This window comes from Notolabrus celidotus, chromosome 22 (assembly GCF_009762535.1).
Source record: "Notolabrus celidotus isolate fNotCel1 chromosome 22, fNotCel1.pri, whole genome shotgun sequence".
NCBI classification, from domain to species: domain Eukaryota; kingdom Metazoa; phylum Chordata; class Actinopteri; order Labriformes; family Labridae; genus Notolabrus; species Notolabrus celidotus.
In genome coordinates this window covers 3,288,190-3,309,607 of record NC_048293.1, presented here as the reverse complement: position 1 = coordinate 3,309,607, position 21,418 = coordinate 3,288,190, and the positions used below count along the sequence as shown (strand labels likewise).

General features: G+C 43.1%; 1 protein-coding gene across 1 annotated transcript in view; it reads left to right on the top strand.

Moving 5' to 3' along the window:
* syne1b (spectrin repeat containing, nuclear envelope 1b) overlaps positions 1–21,418 on the top strand; it is a 94,738-nt gene that overhangs the window by 53,820 nt on the left and 19,500 nt on the right. Inside the window, exons 79-122 of the mRNA XM_034674401.1 lie at positions 65–283; positions 370–638; positions 2,007–2,172; positions 2,265–2,420; positions 2,544–2,696; positions 2,782–2,964; positions 3,123–3,260; positions 3,409–3,594; positions 3,736–3,858; positions 3,964–4,146; positions 4,461–4,604; positions 4,866–5,054; positions 5,303–5,443; positions 5,734–5,847; positions 5,960–6,121; positions 7,601–7,795; positions 7,923–8,093; positions 9,049–9,240; positions 9,463–9,594; positions 9,856–9,956; positions 10,073–10,226; positions 10,325–10,453; positions 10,566–10,721; positions 10,930–11,139; positions 11,534–11,653; positions 11,741–11,860; positions 12,024–12,224; positions 12,343–12,516; positions 12,957–13,088; positions 15,184–15,380; positions 15,486–15,618; positions 16,668–16,850; positions 17,026–17,175; positions 17,297–17,473; positions 17,553–17,708; positions 17,804–17,959; positions 18,099–18,403; positions 18,561–18,765; positions 19,879–20,061; positions 20,148–20,294; positions 20,399–20,553; positions 20,707–20,854; positions 20,941–21,035; positions 21,127–21,361. Of these exons, the coding sequence (XP_034530292.1) occupies positions 65–283; positions 370–638; positions 2,007–2,172; positions 2,265–2,420; positions 2,544–2,696; positions 2,782–2,964; positions 3,123–3,260; positions 3,409–3,594; positions 3,736–3,858; positions 3,964–4,146; positions 4,461–4,604; positions 4,866–5,054; positions 5,303–5,443; positions 5,734–5,847; positions 5,960–6,121; positions 7,601–7,795; positions 7,923–8,093; positions 9,049–9,240; positions 9,463–9,594; positions 9,856–9,956; positions 10,073–10,226; positions 10,325–10,453; positions 10,566–10,721; positions 10,930–11,139; positions 11,534–11,653; positions 11,741–11,860; positions 12,024–12,224; positions 12,343–12,516; positions 12,957–13,088; positions 15,184–15,380; positions 15,486–15,618; positions 16,668–16,850; positions 17,026–17,175; positions 17,297–17,473; positions 17,553–17,708; positions 17,804–17,959; positions 18,099–18,403; positions 18,561–18,765; positions 19,879–20,061; positions 20,148–20,294; positions 20,399–20,553; positions 20,707–20,854; positions 20,941–21,035; positions 21,127–21,361 (7,338 nt within the window). The remainder of the gene's footprint in view (positions 1–64; positions 284–369; positions 639–2,006; positions 2,173–2,264; positions 2,421–2,543; positions 2,697–2,781; positions 2,965–3,122; positions 3,261–3,408; positions 3,595–3,735; positions 3,859–3,963; positions 4,147–4,460; positions 4,605–4,865; positions 5,055–5,302; positions 5,444–5,733; positions 5,848–5,959; positions 6,122–7,600; positions 7,796–7,922; positions 8,094–9,048; positions 9,241–9,462; positions 9,595–9,855; positions 9,957–10,072; positions 10,227–10,324; positions 10,454–10,565; positions 10,722–10,929; positions 11,140–11,533; positions 11,654–11,740; positions 11,861–12,023; positions 12,225–12,342; positions 12,517–12,956; positions 13,089–15,183; positions 15,381–15,485; positions 15,619–16,667; positions 16,851–17,025; positions 17,176–17,296; positions 17,474–17,552; positions 17,709–17,803; positions 17,960–18,098; positions 18,404–18,560; positions 18,766–19,878; positions 20,062–20,147; positions 20,295–20,398; positions 20,554–20,706; positions 20,855–20,940; positions 21,036–21,126; positions 21,362–21,418) is intronic.

Here is a 21,418-nt window from a genome sequence, read left to right as displayed (position 1 = left end):
AGAGATAGTCAGTACTTCTATATATGACTTAAACTTTACTGATTGTTTTCTCTGAATTCTTCAGTCTCTTGTTTCACTGGTGAACGGCTTCCAAGAGAAGCTGAGCGGTCTCGAGGAGCAAGCTGCCCAGCTGGAGCTGGTGGGGAGTGATGCCAGTAAGGCCACCATCAGCCGCTCCATGACCACAGTATGGCAGCGCTGGACACGACTACGAAGCGTTGCACGGGGACAGGAGAGAGTGCTTGAGGACACAGCGCAGGAGTGGAGGACTTTCAGAGAAAAGGTGCAAAAACAGAGAATGAGTAAAAGTGGTATAATTCAAAGTTAAATATTTTTTGTTTGACTAACTTCCATTATCGTTTCCTGCAGATGGTGAAGGTGCGAGCCGTCTCTGAAGAGCTTCAGAGTCGTTTCCCAGACAGTGCGGTGGAGAAGGCTTCCAAGGCCACCCTGCAGTCTCTGTTAGACCAGCATGATCTGCTGAGCCAGGACCTGGAGAGGGAGCTCTCTGCTCTCATGCTGCTGCGCCAGTACGCTCTCAGCCTGCTGCACGATGTGGAGGTGCCTTCTCCAACCAACGAGCAGGACGAGCTGCCCAGCCTGAAGGAGATCAGAGCTGTGCAGGACCAGATGGAAAGGTGGGGTACATCTGAAGTACTGATGCTTTTGACAAGAGAACACTTTTTTTTTTTTTTAATTCTTTCTTTAGTGAGGAAGAGCAATCACTTTACAGTCAGCATTTATTCTGTTTAATACAGGTTTAACAACAAGAGAACACTTTTAACACAATGTCTATCTCTTGTGTTGCTTTAATAGAGATTTTTTTATGAATAGTCAAATTAAATGTAAAATTTAGTTATCAAGTGACTGTCTCAAAATCAGAAAGAGAAAATCAATCTACAACTGAAATCACTGTCTCTGAAATATAGCGAGCATTTCAGAAATCTAGGCACCTCACTAGATACTGATATAGGTAAAGACATAGGGTTGGGGGGGCGGATTGTGATGCAGTAGTGCACTACGGCTAGGTGTCCACGCCCTCTTTTACAGAACATGATATTAACTGTCAATAAAAGATAGGCCAGAGTTCTAAGAGGGATGGTGATGGTTGCATGCACACAGTCACAAGCACAGGAGAAAAAGGATTTCTTTCTTTTCTTTTGCTGCAAGAATAAATTGCATTAATATTTGACAGTTTGTGACAAACATGACACAAACCAGAAATATATATGCAGACAAGAGTAAGAAAAAAAAAAGAAATCTAGGCATCATTTTGGATTCAGGTTAACTTTGATAATCACATTAACCAATATAAAAAGAACATAATTTTATCTTTTAAAAAAATCTCAAAACTATGATCATTCATATCCCAGAGAAATTGCTCCATGCATTCATTTAAACTATGCAAGATTATTGCAGTGCCCTGTACGCAGTCTACAGGATGGCCTCAGCTAATTCAAAACTCTGCAGCCTGAGTCCTGACACACACAAGAATATCTAAACATATCCCTTCTGTTCTTAAAACACTTAATTTGCTACCCGTTCAATACAGAATCACTTCAAAATCCTGTTATCAGTCCATAAAGCGCTCAATGGTTCAGATCCTCTCTTTTTATCTGTCCTGCTCTCAATCTATAACCTAATCTGGCCTCTAAAGTCATCAGGTGGAAGTCTTTTAACTGTGCTCACAGTTAGACCAAAGTCTGGTGAGGTGACCTTTAGTTACTGTGACAGGAGCAAACTGCCTACAGACCTAAGATCCATCACAACTGACTCTGCTTCTAAAACTAAACTCCAGACCTATTTATTTTCCAGAGCCTATAAATCATGCTAATAAAGTATGCTTTCCTTATGTTATTAAACACTTTAACCAGCTGTTATTTCTCCATGTTTTTATCTTTAGTGTAAATCTCATTGAGCTCATCTGTACTGAAATGTGCTCTATTAAGGAAATTGTCATTGCCTTCCAAAGTTGCAGTGAAGTCATTTTTCTTTTTGTCTTCCAGCCTCCTCACACAGTCCAGGACCAAGCGGGCACAAGCAGCTCAGGAACTGAGGGACAGAGAGGAGGTGGAGAAGGAACTCAGTGTCGTAAAAGCCTGGATTCAGGAGACCAGAGAGCTTCTTCTCAATCCCACTCCAGACATTGATTCTTTGCTGCAGGAGCTTGAGGTATACAACACAACTGGTATGATGTGAAACATTGCTGTTTGAATGAGTTCTTCTGAGAAAAGTGACACCGGTCCTCTATACGTTGGGTACAGGTTGTACATGGAGAGGTGATCACTTATCGTCAGAATGTGGATAAATTAGCGGAGCAGCAACAGAGCAAGTACCTGGACCTGTACACCATACTGCCCTCTGAGATCTCCATGCAGCTGGCTGAGGTCTCTCTTGCATTGGGCGCCATTGAGGACCAGGTACTGTATCATTTAAAAAACAACCAACGTAAATAAGTACTTTGCGGTATGAATCTTAGATTATTATGTATCTCAGGATTTTTTTAATGTCCCATTTGTTGACATGACCTGTATATGTTGTAGGTTCTTTCTAAAGAGAGAGAAATTCAAAGAACCAGAGAAATAAAAGAGAACTTCAGCTCCAGAATCCATGACATCTCTGAGAAACTCAAAGCGATATCTGCTAAGTTCAAAGAAAAATCTCCAGATGTTGATCACGCAAAAGAAGAAGTCAAAGTAAGTGTGTTTATTGTGACTGCACGTAGTTAACATGATGAGTGTCAGAGTATAAAATCGTACGTGTCTCATGTCTTTTTCTTAGAGCCTGGCGGAGGACTTGGACTCTTGTGGTCGCACCCTCTCAGAACTTGACGCTGCAGTGCAAGACTTCGGCCGCAGAAACCCTCTGCTGGCCAAACAGCTTGGTGACGCCATCAGCAAGCTGTCAGAGATGCATCATCACACAACACGGCTAGCAGACTGCAGGAACAACTGGCTCAAGAAGGTCTGTGTTTCAGCTCTCCTACTGACACCACAGCTGTGCTCAAACTATTTATTACTTAATGCCATAACCTTGAGCTTAAACACAGCTACATATGTGAGCATTTTTCATGTCTTTGCGTAAGCTTGAACCTCACCATCTTTCTTATCCTGGCTCCTCAGGCTGTTTGTTACTTAGACGAGTACAACGAGATGTTAGACTTCATTGTGAGGTGGTCGGAGAGAGCCAAAAGTCTGGTGAGGGCGAACATCATCTGGAACTCCTCTGTTCATCTCCAGGAGCAGATACGAATGTATCAGGTGAGATAGATGGGGCTCCTCATGGGTTCTAATATGATATTCAACCAGAGACATCTTGGCTTTACTATTACTGATCCATTGGAAGGAACCCCAAAAGAGACCGTAGCATAAACGCCTTTCTTTTGCTGTCTCATTGCTTGGTTCTTAGGCTGTCCTGCGTGAGTCTCGGGAGCTCCATGGAGACCTGGAGTCAATGGCAGAGAAAGTTGAGCTCCTGTCTGAGGTGCTGCAGGTGGAGTCTATGAGCCAGCAGGTTTGTGAGCTCAGTCGACACACTGAAGAGCTCCAGCAGATCATCAAGACACGGCTGCAGAGCCTGGAGGATGCAAATAAGGTACAGGAAAAACACCATTACTTAGTGAAACTTCTGTATTTCTGTCTCGTTTTTATTATATTTTACTTCCAGCTGAAGGGAGTGTTACCACTTCTGGCTCCTGTTGTGTATTAACCACTGTATATGTAATTATGTCCCCAGAGTATGGAAGCTCTGGAGTATGAAGTCAAGGCCCTACATGTTGCTCTGGAGCAGGTCCAAGCCACCCTGACTTCTCCAGAGTTAGCCCGCCAGAGCCTCAAAGAACAGCTGGCTCAGAGACAGGTATCCACACCACATTAAAGTAACAATAATACAGCCTTACTTCCTTTGCACACTTTGTAAGTTGTTAACAGTTTCACACAATATAAACTTTCCCTGTAATTGCAGCGGCTGCTGGCAGACATGGAGAGCTTCAAGCAGCAGGTGCAGGCCGTGCAGCTCTGTCAGAGTGCACTGCAGGTCCCAGAGGAGGTGATGCCCAACCTCGCCATCTGTCGCACAGCCCTGCGTCTACAGCAGGAAGCCAGTCAGCTGCAGCATGTAGCCATTCAGCAATGCAACATCCTGCAGGTACAGTAGGGGGCACTGTTACTGCAGCACAGTGATGTTAGATTGTTGTCATTCTTCATTTACACATCCATACAAAGCAAGCATTCTGTAGAGAGATATGGCCATCAGCATGAGTCTAAATGATAATTAATTCAGCTTTTTTAATTGGTTTAGAAGCCACAAAGAGAATCAACCCAAAATATTTCGGGTAGATTTTTTGTGTTTGAAATTTTCATTAAGTTGAACTTTGTCCAATTTTCTTGGGGTCATAGACATTCTGTCAGTCTGAACTTTTCACCTCAAAACAACAAAGCTATGTTATTTGTTTAATTCAGGAGGCCGTGGTTCAGCATGAGCAATATGAACAGGAAGTGAGGGACCTTCAGGGGCTGATAGAGGAGGCACACCGTGTCATTCAGGACCGACCGATCCCCTCAAACAACATCCAGGAGCTGCAGGCCCAGATCCTTCACCATGAGGTATGGAACATGAATTCACTAACTTAACTTAGGTCTCCTTAAAAGGGAAGACAGGCAATGAAGGGAAGGGAATAGGATAGGCTATCAGTCTGATAATGGAAGAATAAATCTAGTTTGACTTGCTTAGATTTGTTGGTGGATAAAGAAAAGAAAACTCAACAAAATAGACACAGAAAGGTTCAACACATCCTTTGCTGATGACTCTCTCTGTTAATTGATTTCCTGTTTATTCCAATTGCACCTTTTATACATTCTGAATAGGAACTAGCGCAGAAGATCAAAGGTTACCAAGAGCAGATCGCCTCACTCAACTCAAAATGCAAGATGCTGGCAGTGAAGGCTAAGCATGCCACCATGCTGCTGACAGTGACTGATGTGGAGGGACTGCCTGAGGGGCTGCAGGAGCTGGAGGAGGAGAAATCCAAGAAATCATCAGCACAGGCTGTCATGGTCAGAGAACATAATATAAGATGTAACATAGTGTTGCTGACATTGCTGTGTGCACTCACTCGACTCATTCTGCTATTCTGACTTTGCTTAAAAACTGTTTTAAATCTTTGCAAACTTCTTAAACTGCTTTTGCCTCACTTTAATAAGGTGCTCTGTGCAATGCTTAAAAAAACTTGGCAGATGATTAATCTTCTCTCTCCACCTTGCATGTCTGCTCTGCTGTTCATATTTCTTGCATGGCGTGTCAGATGACAGCTGGCCGCTGTCACACCCTCCTGTCTCCTGTAACTGAGGAGTCTGGTGAGGAGGGCACGAACAGTGAGGTCTCTTCTCCTCCTGTCTGTCGCTCCCCATCTCCCATCACTTACACTGAGGCCTCTACAACCAAGGTAGCTTTTCTCCTGAGTCATCTTTGCCTTGCAGCCAAATTGCTCTTAACACTCTTGTTTTTCCTCTGGTCTTTGAACATGTGAATCCTATACTCTTTCTCTTCTGTATTTGTTGTGTAAACTTTCTAGCTAAACAAAACTATGTCAATGATATATGATGTGGTGGAAAACAAAACGGGAGGGGGGGGGTTATATGTATTCTCAGTCTGAATTCTCAGTTCATGGGCAGTATTTATGTTACCATTCACTGTTGTCTCACCACTGATGTCTCCGTTTGTACGTTCTTTTAGATGGGACGGGGAACACTCACCAGAGCTCCCATCCAAGAACTATACGACCCAACATTTGAGTCCGTGGCCAACTTAGATGACTTGCAGCGCTCATGGGAGACATTGAAGAACGTGGTATGTGAATAAAAGACCATAATGATCATATTAGAGGCCTGCTGATTCTCTGTGAGTCTGCTCATGCTTTCAGACTACGCACTTTAAAATTGTCCATTTTGTTTTCCAACAGATCAGCGAAAAGCAGCGGTCTCTGTATGAAGCTCTGGAAAAGCAGCAGCATTACCAGGGTTCACTCCAGTCAATCTCTTCAAAGATGGAAGCTCTGGAAGCCAAACTGAGTGAACCACTGGAGGCAGATAAAAGCCCAGATAGCCACATTAGAGCACACGAGGTGAGTCACAGCAGTGCATTAAAGGGTCTCAAATAGTTTGATGGAGCGAGATTTTTCCCAGTTACTAGATAGGAGGATTTCATCCTGGCAAGGCAAGGCAAGTTTATTCATAAAGCACCATTCATACATAGAGCAATTCAAAGTGCTTTACAGAGTTAAAAACAAAAAACAGAACAGGAACAATCAACAAAAACACACAGCAAACACTTCAAACATTTACATTTGATATGCAGCCACTTGTGTTTGATCTATTCTCTCTCTCTCTGTACTTATGTAACTTAACGTACATAGTAAATAGTGTTGGGTCTTATTATTTATTTAAATTAGGAGGGATTATTTTAAATAATCGGCCCCCTTTGCTTGTCTGAAGTCTGTAACTTGCAGAGTCTTACTGTCCGGCCGGACACAGAATCACAACTGATCTTGTCTTAACCGAAATGAACCTTTAATCATTCGATTCATCTCAGAACTTCTTTCCAAGGATTAAGACTCACACATTGAGTCTTTTCTGTGTCGAGTCGTAGCCCGAAGCTGGCTCAGACCTCTTGACACCCCTGCAGGGTGCCCGTATGCCCAACATTTAATTGTAGATCCAATATCAGGTTCATTCCTTAATGCCATACCTTGTCCAAAAATATCCAATTTAAAATGTGACATTAAACAAACATAGGCATGAAAACATAAAATATTTAAAATATAAGATCGAGAAAGAAAGAAAGAAAGAAAGAAAGAAAGTAAATTTAGTAACAAAACTTAGTTAAAACTCAGTTTGTTAAGAGAAATTAAAAGTTTGTAGTTACAGAAATAAAAACTAAGGTTTAAAAATGGGTTTGCATCCATTATTGAGCAGTTTAAGAAACATGAAAGAGGAACATTTTTAGTCTGAGTCAGAGTCGGGGCTTGTCTAATACTCTCTGGGAGGTTATTCCAGGTCTGTGCTGCATAATAACAAAATGCTGCTTCTCCATGCTTTGTTCTTGGGACAGTCAGTAGGCTAGCCCCAGATGTTCGGAGTGTCCTCGTGGGTTCATATGAAACAAGCATGTCAGAGATGTATTTTGGCGCTGAGCCACAGAGAGACTTATACTGCTACAATAATGTCGGATGATCTTGGTCATGCAAATAATTTCAGTACCAGTAAAATAGAAAGAATCCTGTTTCTAATGATGCAGGTCTGTAAACATGTATTTGAGGCCGCTTTGTCTCCTTGTTTTGTTTCCAAAATATCACTTTTCAGTAAGAAATGCCATGTTCCAACACTACAACACTTTCTAAGTTATAACAAACTAACTTAGCCTGCTACAGTTTCCATATATCAATCATATCAACAGTTTGAATTCATGGCATTTCTTTTTTGCATATAATATTTTGCATATTCAAATGAAGTCACATTTCCCTATGACGAACAGAGAAATGAAAACACAGTTGAAGCAGTCAGTACGTGGTTTCCAACACCGATAACAATGTCGTCCTCTGCAGGGTCTGATAGAGGAGATTCAGAGTGCGCAGGAGGAAATAAACAGGCTGCAGACCAGCTTCACAGAGGACCTGGCCTCTGAGGCTGTGGACTCAGACGTGGCTGACCAGCTGGCCATGCAGTCCTCCCTTGCAGTGTTAGCTGAGAGGATGGCCACCATCCACATGAAGGCCTCAGGGAAACAGCAAGTACTGGAGGTAGTTTGAAAATGACTGTGGTATTAAGTGACAAGTAAAGGTGCAAACTGCTGTTTTTTATTGATCAATTGAATATTGTTACTGTATTAAAAATGGAAGTTAGTTAAACATGTGTTTTCTGTCCCAGGAGCGTGTTTATGAGCGTCTGGAGGGTGAGCGTCAGGAGCAGGCCATACAGCTCCATCAGTCCCGGGCAGATGAGCTGGAGCAGTGGCTGATCAGAATGCGAGGTGCGGTATCCTCCTTTCTTGAACCTCCAGAGGAGATGGATATGGAGGATCAGCTGGCTGAATGTCAGGTAAGGGCTCCCCCTGCTGTTCATTCAGAGCAGTGGATGCATACATAGTTACTTCAGAATATTAATTAATATATGAATATGAAAATTAGATTACTGAACAATCCAAATCAATCAAAGCAGATAACCAGGGAGGGCAGTCTATTGCCAGACTACTGTTGTCTAGACATTCAGCAGTTGTTTCTGGTCGGCACATTAATGCAGATGGTCAAGGGGATTATTTACATTTGTCTTATCCCTCAGTATTTTGTTACCCTTCTCACACATGGATCATCCCAGGGGTCAGGAACCTTTCAGTGGGTAAACAAGAGCATTAGAGACGTTAGGGGGGCATTCAGGAGGCTGGGCTCCTAAGCGACTGAAATACTAGTCTTAAGCAGATTATGCAGATGCCTCTGTGTGACAGGGGCCTGTTAGCAGGAAAGGGCGGGGAAGTCAGGGGTAGTGGCTTTGTAGATCTCACTGCTCGGATTGGTGTTTGTGACAAAGCTGCTAGAATATCCAAGTAGGGGAATCCTAAAGACCGGTGAGGAAAGGCAGGAGGGAGGGAGTTACTCTCTGTCTTAGCCTGTCTGAAGCCGATTGATTCCTTAGTAGTGGCAATGCTTGTAGAGGACAAATGTTTCTTCAAACATTGGAACTGCATTCACTGATGGACATTCTTCTATGTTCTGGACTAAGGATGGTGTTCTGCACAGGAAAACTGCTTTTTAATTTGAGTGTTAGCATGTTTGCTGCAGGGCATGGAGCGTGAAGGATTAGTGGTAATATGTTGCACAGGAGGCAAGGCCGGAGAGGTGGGCCAAGGATGAAAGCAGAGGGACAACTCTGCCTGTCCTGTGGCTGGAGGAAGCAGCTGGTGTAAAGGAGGCTTCAGCCAGACCCTGGTTCTTTCCAGAGCTGCTGTCCGTATTTGGACACCATGTTTGAGCTGGCCTCTCTCCTCCTGCTTCTGCAGAACATGCTGCTGGAGATTGAGGAGAAAGTGCTGGCCCTGTCAGAGCTGTCCATGCACAGTGAGAACCTGCTGCTGGAGGGACGGACGGAGACCAGAGAAGAAGCTGAACAACTGGCCAGGAAGTTACGCACCTTGAAGGGTGGCCTGTTGGAGCTGCAGAGGATGTTGCAGGACAAACAGATTAATATCCAGGTGAGGGGGCTGCATATTTAACCAACTTGTATGCATTTACTGCCAAAACTTTACCTTCAGGCCCTCCTGTGGATTTATTCTACCAGCCAAACACAGCAAAAGATGAAAAGCCATGTTGCTTCAGTATTTATCTGTCTAGATAAATGAATGTGTTTGAGGCTCCTATGTCCCGTGCTGATACATGTTCTTCAATTGTTTTAAATACATCATCTGCCTCTGTAGGGCTCACTGCAGGAGCAGGAGGACAGTGAATCAGACTCCAGCCTCTCCCAGAGTCCCAGTGTGCAGGACTGGCTTGCCCAGGCTCGGACCACACGATCCCAACAGCACCAGGACAGCCTGCAGAGACAGAGGGTATTTTTATCTCTCATCTGAAATCTACTACTTCTACCAAAATGAATTGTTGTTAACTTTTGCTTTACTTGTGGTAGTTGTCATATAGAAAATAATCTGTATTGAGCTGGCACATATGTCCTGTTATACTTTTGAAAATTGTAGCAAATCTTCTGTCAGTGAAACAACAAAACGCAAAAGCTGTGTTCAAAACCATTAAGCGAAAGTAATGATCATGTTATACAAATCCTAAACTAGGTGTTTTCCATGCTTGTGTTGTAGGAACTCGAGGAGCAGCTTGCAGAACAGAAAAAGTTGCTCCAGTCAGTTGCGAGCAGAGGAGAGGAGATCCTCATCCAGCAGGCCTCCCCAAGCAGTGCCAGGTACTTTATATACTATGAAACCATACACAAAGGATGGTTCAGTCAGTGTGTGTAGGGATCCCTCAGGTGGATTATAAACACAACATTAATACATTCATGCTTCTGTAATTCTACAGCACAACAGAACCGTTTTCACCAGCAGCTTTGGTTGAGAAAGAATCTCAGGCTGCTCGAGAGCAGATGAGGCAGAGGTGGGAGAGCCTGAGACTGGAGCTCAAAACTAAACTGCAGCTCCTCCAGAAAACCCTGGAGCAGGACCACAAGCAGCCGGTATGAATCCCTTTGTATTGTTCTTTTTAGCATTAAGTAAAAGGTAGCAGTTATCAGTTTGTAAAACCACTGTCTTACTTTCGTTGGGGCTTTTGCAGGTTTATTCCAGAGCTCCTCGTGTGACCACGGCTGGGTCACTCTACAAAGAAGAAGCACAGGAAGACAAATCCTCCCTGAAGACTCTGTATGATAGCTTCAGACAGACAATAGAGGACATGACCGCTCAGGTTTTACTACTTCCATTTCACCACTTCACTTTGTGATCCATTACACTGCAACATGTGGATGTGTTACTCTATAAGTTTCTAAGATCATGTGCACCCTCTTGTGTACACGCAGCCCGGCGGTGGTGAGACACAGGTGCCGCAGTTGGAACAGCAGCTCTACACAGCTGTGTCATCCACCTCCTCCTGGCTGGACGGTGTGGAGAACAACGTCTTCTCTGGCTCCGTGCTGCTGGCTGAAAACTCAGAGACACAGCTACAGAAGCAGGAGGTACACTGAGGCTTACTTCTGAAGTTTCTTTGTTTTTTTTATAAATCGTGTTATAACCTCAACCCAGGAACTTTTACATTTGAATTTTGAAGTTTGGTCAATAAATCTTAATCTTTACAAGAAGTTTATCACAGATGCAGTGATACACCCTCTATTACGTACTGAGTGTTTTCTAAATCTCTGTGAACTGTCCCGGACTCTCCTCCAGACTTTGGAGAACGATGTGAGGCATGTCACAGAGGACGTGAAGCTCAGCCAGGCTTTGCTCGCTGGGTCTTCAGGGTTGAGACAAGACGACCGTGCGCTCCTGGAGGACAACCTGGACTGCCTGAAAGAGAGATTAGGAGCTCTGGGTTGTGCTCTGGGGCAACGCTGCGACCACTTGAGAACTAGAGCACATGAGCTCACAACATATCAGGTTTATTTATTTATTTATTTATTTATTTATTTATTTATTTATCTTTAAAGTTGATTGTACCTTTTTCTTTTACTTTTCTATTATTCTAATTATTATTATTTTTATTTATTTTTATTTAATTTTATTTAAATTTTATTTAATATATGCGTTAATTTATTTTTTATGTATTGATTTAAAAAAAAATGTTTTACTTTTCTCTTTCAAACTACAGAGTTGTTTTATTTTATTTCATTTTATTTTATTTTATTAAAAATATTTTTGCATGAGATCTGCCTCTGGGTCTAATGGCTGCATTGTTGTTTTGTGTTGTGTTGTCTAAGACTAATACAAAATTAAAAAGAAAAAATACTGCCAAGTATTATGTTTTGAATGTTGTCTATTTTCTCTAATGCAGACTGAATTACAACTTCTCCAAACTGCTTTAATCGAAACCAAGTGCCAGATCCTACAGGCCTTAGCTGGAGCCATGGATAGACCAGCCCCAAAACAACTGGAGGTAATGCTTGCACCAGAGGTAATACATGCACACACACACACACCCTGCTCGTCTCCCATCGTAGCTAACAGGAAACAAAAAATGATTGAGTCTTTTCTCCCGTAGGTTATTGGCTGTGCAGAGGAGAGCCTGAAAGACTTTGAACAGAGGATTTCAGAACTCAAAACGAGAGGGACAGCACTGCAGGCAGATCAGATATCTACCAACAAAATACTGAAGCTCCAGGTAAATTACATCTCTGTCAGCTCCAACTTAAGACTGTATGAACACCTTAAAGTTAATGCTGCTCTGTAGAAGTTTGACTTGTTTTGACTCAAATAGTCTAACTATCAAATCTAAAACAATAAACAAAAGATCTTGAAGGATTATTTTTTCTTTATGTTTCCAGGATTCCTACGAGGAGCTGGTGATGACGGTGGGATCCCGGCGCAGTGGGCTGAACCAGAACATGGCTCTGAAAGAACAGTACGAGCGAGCTCTGCAGGACCTCACGGACCTGGTGGACACAGCTAAAGACAAGATGGCTGCAGATCAGAGGATCATTGCCAGCTCTGTTGAAGAAGTCCAGAACCACCTCGACAAACACAAGGTTAGGTCAACTGAACTCTGTTAGGCTCGCCAGACCTTAGGTGTATTTATACTTTACAACATTGGGGGATGAACTGAGAGAACACTAAACACTGTGTGTGTCTGATTGTGTTTTCTAGGAGTTCTTCCAGGGTCTGGAGTCCCATATGATCCTGACAGAAACCTACTTCAGAAAAATCAGTGCTCTGATGCTTCCCAAAGAGAGTCAGACCCTGGAGGAGACGCTGGCTGCGGCTCAGAGCGTCCTCAAAGAGGCACACAGCAAAGGAGTGGAGCTAGAGTGTATCCTGGAGGTGAGAGAGGGAATACACTGTACTATCCACACACTGAGTAACCGTAGAAGTCCAGAAGGTGTTTTAAATGTTTAATAGTGGGAAAGTATTCAACTGAATCTTAAAAATATTGTTTGTTTCCTTGAAAAAGTTCTTTATGAATTGAGAAGTTAATTCTGCTGCGAGCCTGAAGCTAAAAGAAGCTCTGTTTACTAACATTGTTTTGAAAGCTTGATGGATGGTCATTATTCAGTAGCACAGCAGTTGCAAAGTGTTGTTATATTACACGTGTGCCTCATAAACAGTAAAATATAATGTTACTTTCCTCTTACTTTGCTGCACATATGTTGTAAACACATCACAATGGAACATTTGCATCTTTCAAAGTAAACAAGATTTTAAGGTTTCAGCTGAGATTTACTCGTCAGCTGTTCCAACTTTCTGTAATTCTGTTCTTCCAGACTTGGTGCCGCTTGGTTCAGGATTACCAAAGTCTGAATCGCCAGCTGGAAGCAGTGGAAGGAAGTATCCCAACTGTCGGGCTGGTGGAGGAGACAGAGGAAAGGCTGATGGACAGAATCTCACTGTATCAGGTACCCGCTCACATTTTTGTGGTTTTTAGTGAACACATTACAATCCTAAATGGGCTTTCACTCCCCGAAAGCTGTAGGTCTGCTCCAACTCTCACCTCTTTTAAATCAAAGATTAAGACCTTTATATTTGACACTGCCTTCCTATCTTAGTTTATTTTAACTCACTTTAAATTAAAATTTTAATGTATTTTTTAATATATTTCTAATTTTCCTTTTCTTTTCTGTTTTATTATATTTGTCATTTTAATTGTGTTCTTTTATGCTTGTCTGAATGTTTCCAATGCTTTTAATGTTTTAATGTAAAGCACATTGAGTTGCCCTCGTGTATGAAATACACTATACAAATAAAGCTGCCTTGCCTTGCCCTGTCTACAAACTAACAACAGGCATGTTTCAGCACAAAGCAAAACATGTTATCACAGATTTCTTTACCTCTTAAACCCTAAACAGCTTCCATGTTTAGCTGCTATTCTGTCACTGAAGTAGGAATTAAAACAAATTGTATTTGATCTTTAATCAAGCAGTAGTGCAGCTATTTTAGATGTAGTCTTAGTCTTAGTCTTAGTCTTTAGATGAAAATGCCTGTTAGTTTTAGTCACATTTTAGTCTTTTCAGCCCTTCATAGTTCTAGTCTAGTTTTAGTCGGCGGAAACTCAAAAAATGTTAGTCTTTGATTTTTGCACAAACATTTTCACTCTTTAAATAATTCATGTAGTCGATCAGATATTGGTAACAGGGTTATACCCATATACTGTATAAATAATGGACGTAGTATCCGTGACGTCACCCATCTGTTCCTGAGTGCTATTTTGAAGCCAATTGACGGCGGCAGCCATATTGGAAATGCGGAACTCAACCAGTCAGTGTGACGTAAAGGGGCGGGGTTTGAGCCTCTTAGCCAACAGCTATGTGTTCCCGTCCGGGAGTCAAGTCAGACATGTCCTTATTTGGGCAAAAACTCGTAATCTTAATATCTTCTGAACCGTAGCGTTAGAAAAAAATTCAACCCCCGTACAGTGTGTGCCGATAAAGAAATGAGCTACATAGAGCCAAGCCGTTTTTTGAACCAGGCTGTAAACATGTTTATTAATGCTGCAAAGATCGTCTTATATGAATTGGTGTGTATGTGGATTCAGGTGTTTCTGCAGCCAGCCTCAAGCGGATTCTCGATGAATTGCAGTTTATAATACTTCATGGACTTCATAGTTTGAGACCGGAGGTTGCCGCTTGGTTATACCAAGTGTTAAAATCCTCAACACTCCTTTCAACGCTTTTGCTTGTGTAATATCTTAAGTTAGATAATTCAGCCTGGCCCTGCTAAAATCACAAAAGAAAATTCTTGATGTGACCACTGTGACTGTATTTAGATTCTCTTGACACAGAAAAATGCAATGAAACAGCTGTATTTCATTTACGACGGTCCTTGAATGTACCTGCAGTGACAGGCATACTCGACAGTCAGTCAGTTCACGGCACTCTGAAATGCATCTGTATCTCTGATGACAAGGAGTTGATCCAAACTTACTAAATGTGTCTGATGTTTCACCAAACTGAATCAAGCTTTTTAAGGTAATGGCAGCAAAAACACGTCCCCTGGTTGTGTCTTTGTCACTAACGAACACCGGGGGTAAAAATCATCAATGACGATGAAACAGATGCATGGAGGTGAGGAGAGCTGGTTCATAAAGCACACCTGCTGCAGGTAGAGACCAAGCTAACACTGAGCCCCTCAGATAATAACTCATCCTGTCACAGGAATTCATCACTTTTATTTCAAAAGATTAGACACACAGCGGGGGGACATGGATTTTGAATATTCGAAGATCGGCCACTAATGTTTTCGTCTCGTCAACAAAAACTAAACATGTGTTCCTCAGAGTTTTTATTATCAGTGATGCACTTTAGCTCGTCATAGTCTTGTTTACGTCATGAAAAAAAGGAGTCGTTGACGAACATTTATCGTCATGATTTCTTTAACGAAATGAACACTATCAAGCAGACCATTACACAGTATCATTACTCTTCAAACAGAGCTGCAGTTTTATTTCTCTATAATGAAGTTGTCTGTCTACTCCTCCATCCTTCTCTGTTAAAGGGCTTAAAGGGCAGACTGACAGAGCACCAACACAAGCTCTACCAGGTGCTAGATGAGGGCAAACATCTCTTGCTGTCAGTGTGCTGTCCTGCACTGGAGAACCAGCTCGCTCTGCTGGGTGAACACTGGCTCAACAACACCGGGAAGATCAACAAGGAGCTGCAGCGTCTGGAGGCAATCCTGAGACACTGGACAAGGTCAGAAACTCAACAGAATGTGGAGGTTTTTCGGTCTACAGCACTAAAGGTCATTATTTATTTATTTATCATTTATTTAATGACTGAATTGTGGTTTCTGTTTAGGTATCAGAGGGAGTGTGCTGAGCTCAGCCAGTGGCTGCAGTCTGCTCTGGAGCGCCTGGAGTTTTGGAACACACAGGCAGTGTTAGTCCCTCAGGAGCTTGAAACTGTCAGAGATCACCTCTCTGCTTTTCTGGTGGGCACATTTTACTTTCCTCTTTGCGTTTTTGAGCTGTATTGATCCATAGATTCAGGCAACTAGAAGACAGACTGGACTAGACTCCATCAGTAGATGATTAAATTCATTTTTGTGTAATCAAATCTTAAAGCAGCTCTTTCAGGAGCTGCAAATCAGCTTTGACCAGAAGTTCTATAAACATAAAATCTGCTGCAGTGCTTGTTCAGATCTAACAAAACATATGCATATGGAATTTGTGTAAAAAAGACATTTATAAGTAATGGAGTTAAAGCTGGGGTGGGTAATCAGATTTAGATCCACTTTTTGTTATACTGGTTAAAATGATCTTTATATCCCGATGGTAATCAATACATAATGTGTTCTTAAAAAAGAGGTAAAAAAACTGCTATCTACAGGTGCTTTGCCCAGTACTGTAGTCCGGATCAGAGTCTAAAAAGCTCTCACCACGGGGGCTCTGACAAGCAAAAGACTTAATGACAGAGACCTTAGACGGAGTCCTGAGGAAACGCTACATTCAAATTCATGCTAGTTTTCCGTGACTACCTACCCTAGCTTTAAGATAAGATAAGTTAAGATAATACTTTATTGATACAGAGGGAGAAATGTTGTTGTTGCAGCAACACAGATGTATTAGCAAGAGTAGTACAGGAATTAGGGTAAAAAAAATGGAGTACAATTAAAGAAAAAAAATTATAATAAAAAAATTAATTAAAAATGTAAAGGTATATACAAATAAAGTTCTCCTCTGATGACAGTTCCTCTGTGAAGGGCAGTTATTGATATTTTAATACCAAAGGTGGACTAAAGGAACCTAAGTGAAACTAAGCACAAAGATACTCAAACCCAGGACCTTGCTGCTTTGAGATCACTCTCAAGGTCACGAGATCACTACAGGAGAATCCATATAGACATGAAGCTGTCTTGGCTTTCGGTGTTAGTTAAATGTTGTGATGGACGTAGTAGTCGTATAATAATCCTGCTGCATCATATGTAAAAAGCTTAACTCCTGCATATCAGTTGTAAATTTTGTTCATTTTCCGTCTCAGGAGTTTTCAAAGGAAGTTGAAAGCAAGTCCAGCCTGAAGAGCTCAGTGGTAACCGAAGGCAACCAGCTGCTGCGTCTGAAGAAAGTGGACACGGTGGTGCTGAGGTCTGACCTGGCTCGCATCGACACTCAGTGGACTGAGCTGCTCACACGAATCCCTGTGGTCCAGGAGAAGCTGCATCAGGTATCGTCACATGCATCCAGCCTGGAAAGGCTTATCTTCTCCAGAGCAAATAGGATTAGCCTTTTCTACCACTTCACTCGTATACACACAATTTTGTAGAGAGTTGGCAGCATGTGTGTGTATTTGTCCAGGTTTGTTTGATAGTCTGGTTTAATGGGTTTTTTTTTCTGTTTAGATCCAAATGGAAAAGTTGGCCTCCCGTCATGCCATCTCTGAGCTGTTTAACTGGATAGCACTGATGGAGAATGTCATCGAGGAGGATGAAGAAAACCTCAAGAGTGCAGTGGGGTCAAATGTGATTCAGGACTACCTGCAGAAATACAAGGTACTGGATGAGAAGTAATGGGGGAGGTTTCCAGATTTTGGTCACTAGACTTTGATTATAAATGTATGAAATGATGTCACATCTGACTGCTCTGTCGCCTGTCTTTTTTCCTTTAATTCAGGGCTTCAGAGTCGATTTAAGCTGTAAGCAGCTGACTGTGGACTTTGTCAACCAGTCAGTGCTGCAGATCAGCGGTCAGGATGTTGAGAGCAAGCGCAGTGACAAAACAGACTTTGCTGAGCGACTGGGAGCCATGAACCGACGCTGGCAAATCCTACAAGGCCGCATCAACGAGAGGGTGAGTTCTTAAGCCAGGATGTTTGTTTATAAGTGAAGAATCAGGATGTAACAATTCCGTTTGTGTGAATTACTCACAGATCCAGTTCCTTGAAAGCCTTTTGGGGATGTGGCTGGAGTATGAGAGCAGCGTTCAGGCGCTGAAGTCCTGGATGGGAACACAAGAAGAGAGGTTAAAGAGGAAACCCAGGATAGAGGATTTGACATCTGTGCAGAACTCTCTTAAAGACTGTCAGGTAAACTTCTCTTAATGTAACACTGATTTATCTGACACATTGAATATCACACTGTGTCCATGTCTTTTATTTACCATGTCAAATTAAAACTTTAGGAGATGGAGGAGTTTGTGAAAGAAAAAGAGAGAGAGCTGGAGCGAGTGGAGGAGCAGGGCTGTGCTCTCGTCCAAAACAAGACCGACGAGGCCTGTGCTATCGTCATGGAGACACTCCAGGGTGTCAATCACACCTGGGCTAACCTGGACCACTTGGTAACCTCCTCTGTTCTCTTTGTCTTTAAGTTATTACTTCTTTTACAGACATTCTTCTGTTCTTTGCTCTCCCCTGTTCTGCTTTGATATTTAACTTTTACATGATGTCACTTTGTGTTTTTTATTCCCTCCTCTACAGATTGGACAACTAAAGATCAGCCTGAAGTCAGTGCTGGATCAATGGAGTCTCTATAAGCGGGCTTCAGAAGAGATTAATGGCCACCTGATGGAGGGACGGTACTCTGTATCTCGCTTCCGCCTCCTCACAGGCTCTTTGGAGGCTGTTCAGCTGCAGGTGCAGAGTCTGCAAGATCTACAAGAGGAACTGGAGAAACAGGAGAGCAGTCTGAGGAAGTTTGGGGCTGTGACCCACCAGCTGCTGAGGGAGTGTCACCCCTCAGTGTCAGACTCTCTCAACAATGCCCTGAAGGATGTGAATGCAAGGTGATTTTTATTTTACCTGGGAAAGAGTTTCATTTACCAGCTGATATTGATTGAGCAGAACTATCAGCGTCGTAGCTGTAAAGGCAAGACACCAGTTTTACTGTTACTGTTTGAACTCATTATCATTTACACTGACTCTTGTCATACCTGCACTCAGATGGACTGGATTACTGGAAGAGATCACAGAGCGTCTAAGGAGCAGCAAAGCCCTTCTTCAGCTGTGGCAGCGTTACAAGGAGCTTTATGAGCAGAGCTGCAGCAGCATCCAGCTGCAGGAGGAGAAAGCTGACCAGCTGCTCAAGCTCGCCTGCAGCAAAGACATCGCTGACGAGGAAGTGTCCGACTGGATCCAAGAGTGCAGCGTGAGTGTGGCTAACATTACATCAAAGTTCAAAGTTCGAAGTCTTCTTTATTGTCAAAAACTGCAGTATGCACCAGACATACAGGAGATTTGATATTACGCTTCTATCTCAGACCCTAGTAATGACAAGAACAGATAAACATAGGAAATAGCTAGAAAAAGATAAGCTAAAATTAAAAAGAGTAAGCTAATAGAGATAATAAATACAGTTTAAAACAGTGCAAAAATGTTGCTATAGTGCAATTTAAAATCAAAGTGAGTGAGTGCGTTTCAGTCTTGAGGATGATAGACCTCAGCGTTGATTTGGGGGGGTTCAGTGACCGGGTTAAGTCTGTGAAGGGGGCACTATGGGAAGAGGGGGCAAAACAGGGAGAGAGTTCAGCTTGACTGCCTGATGGATAAAACTGTCCCTCAGTCTGCTGGTTCTGGCCCGGAGACTGCGTAGTCTCCTTCCTGATGGAAGCAGGCTGAAGAGGCTGTGAGACGGGTGGGAGGGGTCGCCTGCTATGGGCAGGGCTTTTTGGGTGAGGCGGGAAGAGTAAATGTCATGGAGGGAGGGGAGAGAGGCGCCAACAATCTTCTCAGCTGTTCTCACGATGCTCTGGAGGGTCATTCGGCAGGACTCAGTGCAGGCCCCGTTCCACCCAGTGATGCTGCTGGTTAGAATGCTCTCGATGGTGCCTTTGTAGAAGGTGCGCATGATGGGGGCAGGGGCTCTAGCTTTCCTCAGCTTGTTGAGGAAGTAGAGGCGCTGACGTGCCTTCTTGGTCAGTGATGCAGTGTTGGTGGTCCAGGTGAGCTCTCAGTGATGTGCACACATAGGAACTTGGTGCTGCCCACCCTCTCCACAGCAGCACCGTTGATGGTCAGAGGAGCGGGCTGGGTGAATGTTCTCCTGATGTCCACAACAATCTCCTTCGTCTTCTCCACGTTCAGAGAGAGATTGTTGTGTCCGCACCACAAGGCCAGTGGTGCGGATATAATATCATAATTCCCTTGTTTTCTTGCTGCAGGCTGTAAGCATGTCTGTTACAAATAATACAGCCACTTTTTTTGGAGGGGATGCCAAAAGTGTCTCTACTGCTCTTTAAATTTGATGGGTACTTTGTCTCAGGAGGTGCTCCGGTCTCAGGCTCCAGTGCAGGCCTCCTTGCAGGTTCTTCAAGAGCTGGGAGATCAGCTGAAGCAGCAGGTGGACACATCAGCAGCCTCTGCCATTCAGTCGGATCACCTCTCTCTCTCACAACGGCTGGCTGCTGTGGAGCAGGCGCTAACCAGACAGCTCACCACGCTACAGGTAGAGCTAAAGATTTATGATGAATGCTTTTGACTCAATCAATATTATGTGGTTTACCCTAATGGGTTATGTCTATGTCTCATTAGACTGGAGTACAAGACTACGAAACCTTTAACGATCAGCTGGACTCTCTGGGATGCTGGATAGTTGAAGCTGAGGAGGCTCTGAAAGTGCAGGATCCCAACAGCTCCACAGACCTGTCAGTCATCCAGGACCGCATGGAGGAGCTCAAGGTCTTCACTATGTTTTATTTATGACTGTCAGTCAGAAGAATCAATTTAGCATTGTTTCATTCTGATACTGAGAAAACTGACGTGAATCTTTTGTCTCCTCACAGAGGCTCATGCTGAAATTCAGCAGCATGGCTCCAGAGTTGGAGCGTCTTAATGAACTTGGTTACCGGCTCCCTCTCAATGATTCAGAGATCAAGCGGATGCAGAATCTAAACAGGAGCTGGTCAGCAGCCACAGCACAGACCACAGAGAGATTCAGGTACAACACACGTAATGCATACAGTAGTTGGTCCTCAGGTCAGTGCGGAGAGATGTGCTGAAAATTTCAGTTTCTCTTGAGACTGATGATGAAATGAGTCTGTGTGAAATGAAATATTGTGTCAGCTCATTTGGTTTATTTTTGTCCTTGCAGCAAACTCCAGTCCTTCCTGCTGCAGCAGCAGACCTTCCTGGAAAAGTGTGAAACATGGATGGAGTTCTTGGTCCAAACTGAAGAGAATCTGGCTGTAGAAATATCTGGGAACTACCAGAGTTTGATGGAGCAGCAAAAAGCTCACGAGGTAAGAGTACTGCCAAAGTGAAATACTCTGAAACAGCTGATTTTTAAAATGTATGAATCATTAATCATCATTGTTTCATGCCACAGTTATTCCAGGCTGAGATGTTCAGTCGGCAGCAGATCCTCCACTCCATCATCAGTGATGGACAGAGGATGTTGGAGCAGGGTCAGGTAGATGACAGGTACGGTTATAACTTTGATATATCTTACAATAACACCAGACCATGTTAATGTATTATTTTAAGATACATTATTTGTTTCCTCCTCCTACAGAGACGAGTTCAACATGAAGCTGGCTCTCCTCAGTAACCAGTGGCAGGGCGTCGTGCGGCGCGCTCAGCAGAGACGGGGCATCATCGACGGGCTGATCCGGCAGTGGCAGCGCTACAGAGAAATGGTGGAGAAGCTGCGCAAATGGCTGGTGGAGGTCACCCACCCTTCAGAAGCCCTTCAGGCAGGAAGTACAGTGCCTCTGCAGCAGGCTCGCTCCATGCTGGATGCTGTCCAGGTTTGTCAAGTAAAAGCTTACAGAGGTCACTTATCAGATTTATGTACAGGAGTTATT